This window comes from Perkinsus marinus (genome assembly GCF_000006405.1).
Source record: "Perkinsus marinus ATCC 50983 genomic scaffold scf_1104296966276, whole genome shotgun sequence".
NCBI classification, from domain to species: Eukaryota; Perkinsozoa; order Perkinsida; family Perkinsidae; genus Perkinsus; species Perkinsus marinus.
Genome location: NW_003203978.1, coordinates 1 through 5,815, shown reverse-complemented (window position 1 = coordinate 5,815; position 5,815 = coordinate 1). Strand labels below are relative to the sequence as shown.

Genomic DNA, 5,815 nt, shown 5'->3' with positions numbered 1-5,815 from the left:
CTCCCTCAGCATGGTCCCAACCTCCTCAGGTTTGTTCAGGAGGAAGTAACATTGCGCCAAACCAGCCCAGTCACGGTCACGACCCGCTGGCACTGAAAGTGAATGCAGCATACCCAACCAACTAGGTGGTGAATCAGTCGTATTACCGGTCTTGTAGATTTTAATGAGAAGCTCCAACACCTTGCTACGGAACTGACGGTCATCCACTACTTCCAGGGCATTCGCTGAGATTAAGACTCCCACAAGTCCCCACTCAAATGTATTACTTTTGCAGTATAGAAGCATCTCAGCGACCATAGACTCCTTATAAGTGATAAACTTCTCAACCCAGTCGAGCCTCTGAGCCTCTAGAGCCACCCCAAGTCCTGATAGAGAGGTCAGTGCACTTCCAGCACAGCTCGACACGAAGTCTACCTTGCTTCAGATCACCCATCGCCAGGGCGTCTTTCATAAGGGTCTGCACCAACGTCTCGATGCGAGGGTCAAACTCATCACGTTTCTCAGTGGACCCTTGAGTGACATCTTCGTCCCCTACCACAACACACCTTCCTCCTCCCCTTCCTCCCCCTCAACCTACCTCTATTCCTATGCCTCACATAAGCATCTATAGCCCTCGAGACGATGGTATCAGTGTATTCATCTGCACCCCTCGAGGCGGCCACATCCAACAGACCCTCTGCACCAAGGGCATACCGTAAAGCCTCATTATACCTGACAACAATGCACATCCCCCTCCCGCTAACAATACCAACTCTTGTACTACTCCTCTAGATTGAAGAACACTTTACTGGCCAACAGAGCGGCCAAATGCCGATCGGGAAAGGACTCATCTTCATACCTGATTATGGTATAAAGCGTTTAGTATCAAGACACTTCATAATAAACTACCTACTACCAGCACTACTCAATACCATCTAACACCATCCACACCGATGAGAATAAAATACAGTTGAGTTTCACGAGTGGAAACAAGCAACTAGTGTAGCCCTGTAGATGGGGATGACTTCTATTCTCCTCCGCCCTCCCCCCCTAGACCTACAATGACTCTATCTGTGGTAGATAGTCCGCTATCTCCGTCCAGTAGTCATTGACCATGCTCAGTAGTTGCTTCAAAGCCACCCTCTGCAGCTCGGGGACCGGTTCGTCCAATACACAGAGTACACCTGCAGCCGACGACATACAGGAGGTAGTATCAACGGTAGTAGCAGTCGGGGATGTCGACATTCTCCTATTATCAAAAACGGCTTAGGAATCTCCTCATCGTCCTCCCAACACAACAGTCTTGATCGAACAACAGTAAGGGCCTCTACAACATACCATAGACCTCAGCTAATGCAGGGCTCATCTTAAAACACTTCCGGAACAGCCTCGCAGCCTCATCACAATGACCCTTTTCTGCTAGTAACTGGGCGTCCATATAGAGGTGAAAGGCCTGTAGATCCTCAGGGGCCGTACACACCTCCTCACGCCGTTTGTACAAGATGTCAGTTCTAATGATGTATTTCCTCGTCGCCCAAGAGCCCTCATGGAGAACACTACTGCCATAGAAGATGACCATACGTCCTCTCCTACACTGTGATGAGAACACTACGTTCTCCGGTCGCCCACTCAGTTGCCCTCGAGGGCCTCTAGGCTCCAGCTCGAGCTCCTTCTGGGCATCACAGTAAAACTTCGTGTCACCATCACCAGGCTCACAGTCGTTGATATACAACAAACCAGTGTAAAGAGTACGTCTATTGAAGTCTACTATGCTAGTGCCGTCAGTGTGGGGCGCGAAGTGACCCCCCTCCAGGTACCTGCATCAACCTTAGAGTGTATTACCCTACAAGGGCCTTACCGTGCGAACAGTAGTTTACTGAGGACCCCATAGGGCTCCCACCGCCCCACTATATCCACCTCGTAGTTCGGATCCTCCGGGTCATCGGGAATGTCCACTACCGCTCTCTCCACAAATCGTCGGCACCTTTCCCAGACTAGATCGGCCAGCTGCTGATGCAGAACCTCCACAGTGTAAGCCGACCGAAAGTCATTTTCCGGATTCTCATGCTTGGGGTCCCAGAAGGTGTACCCAAGCTTCTCAGTTTGCCCTACTAGATAGTCGCACTCCTTTTCCGTAAGGATGCCGTCCAAATAGAAAGCGTCAACTCCAGGGACCTCCGTACGAACTACCCCAGCGGGGTCAAAGGCCTCGTCAGGGGTAAAGGGGACGGCCTCTTGCGACAAGACGGTTTTATCAACGACTTTAGAGTAGCCCTCACTAGCGGCTTGGTCAGCCGGTCGGCCCATCGTGGAGACCTTGAGGGGATCACTCGAGAGGGCGGCAACAGCTGCTGCCATGTGACAGGTTAACAAGGAACTGACAAGAGGGGCATTTAGTTGTACTGAACTCGAAGGCAGATGGTCAATGGGACATGCTATTATACATGTGACTTGGAATACTCCCATGGGGTGCCCTTGCTCTGACGATCCTCCTGAGCCTCTCACACTCCCTCCTCTTACGTCGCCACACAGGGCCCTCAACACTGCCTCCAGGAGCCCGCCGACCCCTGCCGAGCCGTGCCAAGTTGATCAATGGTGGAGGACTACTGGGCGGCTCGAGAGGAGCCTCTATCAGCCTTGAAGGCAACTGCTGCTCCGTTCGATCGCCTTTCCTTGACGGATCTAGTTGCTCTAGTAAGGAGCGCTCCAGAGTGGCGACCTGGGGGTCTTGGGTGAGCAACCACGGGAAGTCATCAGGGGGCCCCTCATGAACATGTTGGTGGTGCTTGAGCGGCAGCTTAGGAACCACAGGAACGGCGGCTGGGGACCAGAATGATTTGTCACTTTTTTCATCAGAAATCGTCACTAAATCCTCGCGAGAGACCCCACGAGGGGACGACCACTCAGAGCTCGGGAAGCTGCTATGTGCGGTTGCCGGTCGGAGGCTACTATACGGAGGAGATGTAGGCAAAGCTGGCATAGAAGACCTGAGGAGAGCAGTTTAGTATAGCCGATAATTTCGTGGCGCGTGACGGAAACCTTCGAGATCCCTGGTTCGATCCCGGGCACCTCCTTTTTTCTAATCGCGCATTTTCAACAGAGACATGCATGCCGTACTTTCCTGCTGTCAGTGGAGGATGCCGACCGCCATGCTACAACTACCCCCTGCCAGTCAGTCCCCAGAGGTCCTCCATCGTGGAGAGCTCCTCCTCCACCCCGATGAAGCCGACCAGCTCAACACCTCAATCGCCGCCTCCGGTATGAAGTTCGAAGAGGTCGGCTATCAAGTCGATGATCCACCACCACCACCGGCGTCTCCTCCCCCTCGCCGGACCAGGGCGAAGGCCAAGGCTAAATCAGCAGCTAAACGGCGGAAGGTAAGGAGAGTGTTTATAGATGAGTGAATCCACAGGGCCCTTCAGACCGCTGCCTCGTCGTCCCCTTCATCGAGCCAAGCCTCGCCTGGGTCTCTCGCCAACCCCCGTAGCAGTGCTCCTAGACGTCGTGGTAGCCGGGCTAGTAAAGTGGCCAACCCAAGGCTACCGTCAAACGAAGGTGAAGAGGCTGCCCAGGAAGAGGAGGAGGAGGAGGCTCTGCCGAAATTAGAAGGGCTCGCTGGGACCAGGCGGTCTGCCCTATTGGGGGTCCTTGAGGGCATCAAGAAGGACAGTCAGAAGAGACAGGGGAACGACAGTATTGTGTACTGGTTCGGTACCGCTTCCTTTCCTGAGCAGATCGAAGGTGCTAAGCCCAAGGCTTATCAGCTTCCGACCAATTTGTCATTAATACGGCAGAATGTCCAAGCGGGGAATTATGAAACGCATTTGGGGATGGAAAAGGACATTAACAAGATAGTGAGGCATGGTTTGAGGAACTTCCCGAGTGGGTCGGGGCCTTTTCGAGCGGCCGAGAGATTGAATAAACTGGCTGCTGATTTGGTTCAAAAGGCGTCTTATAAGATCAACAATGAGGACTATAAGGAGAAGTATGTCTCCACCGAATTGATGGCCGCGATTTTTTCCAAGGAAGGTGGAGGGCCTTTGGAGGGTGAGGGGGAGAAGGAGAATGTGGGGGGTAAGAGGAATGGTGGAAAGAAGAAGAGGAGGGGAAGTAAAGGCGCTAAGAGTAGCAAAGAATCCGAGCAGAATTTGGACGCATTGAATCAGCAGATTGCCCAGCTGCAGGAGAAGTTGGCTATGCTGGCTGATAAAGGGATATCCCTCACCCAAGCTCCTCCTGCCAATTCCCCTGGGACCCCTCCGGAGGGGAGTAGCTCTAGTCGGGGACCTAGTCAGGGGCATCTGCCTCTCACCATTGATGAGAAGAACAAGCTCGAGGAGGATATGAATCAGTTAACGGCTGAGGACCTCGCAATAGTAGTGGAGAAGAAGTTGAAGGGCCGACCGGGGGTAGTCCTTGACCCTACTACTGCTCAGCTGTGTGAGCTTGATGTTGACCTTATGTCGGCCCGAGATCAGCGCAATCTGAAGCGCTACGTTGCCCGTCTACTCACCATTCACAATCAGAAGGTGAAGGAAAATGAGGAGAGGGCTCGGGAAATTGTCGCTCATGAAAGGGCAGTGGCAAAGCTGGAGGCTGAAAGGGCTTTGGAACGCAAGCGGGGGCGTAGTAGTAGCGAGGGGTCCAGCAGCAGCAGTAGTGGTGATGATAGTAGTTCGTCAGGGAGTAGTAGTGATAGTAGTGACGATGAGGCATCTGATGATGATGAGTTGACAAAGATCTATCAGAAGGGGGCGGCGGCTCTGTAAGGGTCCTCGAGGGATGCTTACTATAACTGCTACCTTTCCTTATTGAGAGAAGCGGAAGGAGTTGTTGAGGTTGGTGGAATCCCTCTCCTTCCTCTCATACAGGCTCTTGTTGGTAATTCGTAGATGCTCTGAATGTCGGCTCGGTTGAGTTGAGCCGCGACGATTTTGATTGAAAAAGAGTAAAAAATATACTGTCATATTTCCGCAAGTGTTTCTAAGCTCACACTAGAGGAGTTGTTGTGTTTTTGGAATCGATCGGGGAAGTTGCTCCGTCACTGCGCCATAAAAATCCTCCATTTTGCTATGGTGGTTGATACTGTTCTCGTTAGTTTCCTGTACATCGTCATCATGACAAGCGCCAATACGAATGCCCAGATCGCAGCCTCTGACTTTGGCTTTTCTCGGATGGTTTATTCGTATGCTCGGCAGCTACGGATGGAGAGGAGGAAGTTTCCGGGGAAGCACCCAGATGTGGGGGGGATAAGGCAGGTCGTGTTGGATGTACTTAAATCGGTGAAAAGGGCATGTAAAATTAGACGCTTCTTGAGGGGGGTAGTGTACGAGAGGAATTCACGAGTTGCCGAGGAGGAGCGACGAGGAGGAGGAGGAGGAGGGAATGGACGAACGGCGTTGGGTGGGCAGCAGAGGGAGAGGAGGAGGAGGGCATCAGCAAGGCTTCGATCGGGGCCTGATGGGGACTCTGATGATAGCAGCAGCGATGATGATGATGAAGGGCGTAAGGGAAGGGGTAAAGGGAGAAAACGGGGAGGGAAGAAGGGGGCCCATCGAGAGGAGGAGGAGGGTAAGCGTACTTCTAGTATAGGGAGGGAGGGCAGACTGTTTTGGAATGACCATGATAGGGTTGCCGCTGGTGTTGGAGGCTCGAACCGGAAAGAGAAGAAGAAGGGTGATGGATCCGACGACAATGATGATGGGAATAGTGGATTGTGTCTGCGAGGGCGGAAGTCGCTGCAACACAGACGACCTTCAGCTTATGGGATGGGTGCCGCTGCCGGTCCCTTTGGGAATGTAGGGGGTATGGTTCCTGGCGCTTTCGGGAATGCCGG

At 52.8% G+C, this 5,815-nt stretch overlaps 3 protein-coding genes across 3 annotated transcripts; 1 reads left to right on the top strand and 2 right to left on the bottom strand.

Moving 5' to 3' along the window:
- Pmar_PMAR027802 (26s proteasome regulatory subunit rpn2, putative) lies at positions 1–1,213 on the bottom strand (the record flags this gene model as incomplete). The annotated part of the gene is made up of 7 exons (XM_002769155.1): positions 1,040–1,213; positions 764–838; positions 578–711; positions 415–531; positions 267–365; positions 147–224; positions 1–92 (listed from the first exon to the last, which is right to left on the bottom strand). Coding segments are annotated over exons 1-7 (735 nt in total), but the record flags the coding sequence as incomplete, so codon positions are not given.
- Positions 1,214–1,291: 78 nt separating this feature from the next.
- Pmar_PMAR027801 (hypothetical protein) lies at positions 1,292–2,358 on the bottom strand. Its single transcript, XM_002769154.1, has 2 exons — positions 1,838–2,358; positions 1,292–1,796 (listed from the first exon to the last, which is right to left on the bottom strand). Exons 1-2 carry the CDS (start codon positions 2,335–2,337, stop codon positions 1,307–1,309), a joined length of 990 nt encoding a protein of 329 aa, XP_002769200.1. The 5' UTR covers positions 2,338–2,358; the 3' UTR covers positions 1,292–1,306.
- A 770-nt stretch (positions 2,359–3,128) lies between these two features.
- Pmar_PMAR027800 (conserved hypothetical protein) lies at positions 3,129–4,748 on the top strand (the record flags this gene model as incomplete). The annotated part of the gene is made up of 3 exons (XM_002769153.1): positions 3,129–3,356; positions 3,402–4,605; positions 4,663–4,748. The coding sequence occupies 3 exons, from the start codon at positions 3,129–3,131 to the stop codon at positions 4,746–4,748; spliced, it is 1,518 nt and encodes a 505-aa protein (XP_002769199.1).
- Positions 4,749–5,815: the final 1,067 nt, after the last annotated feature.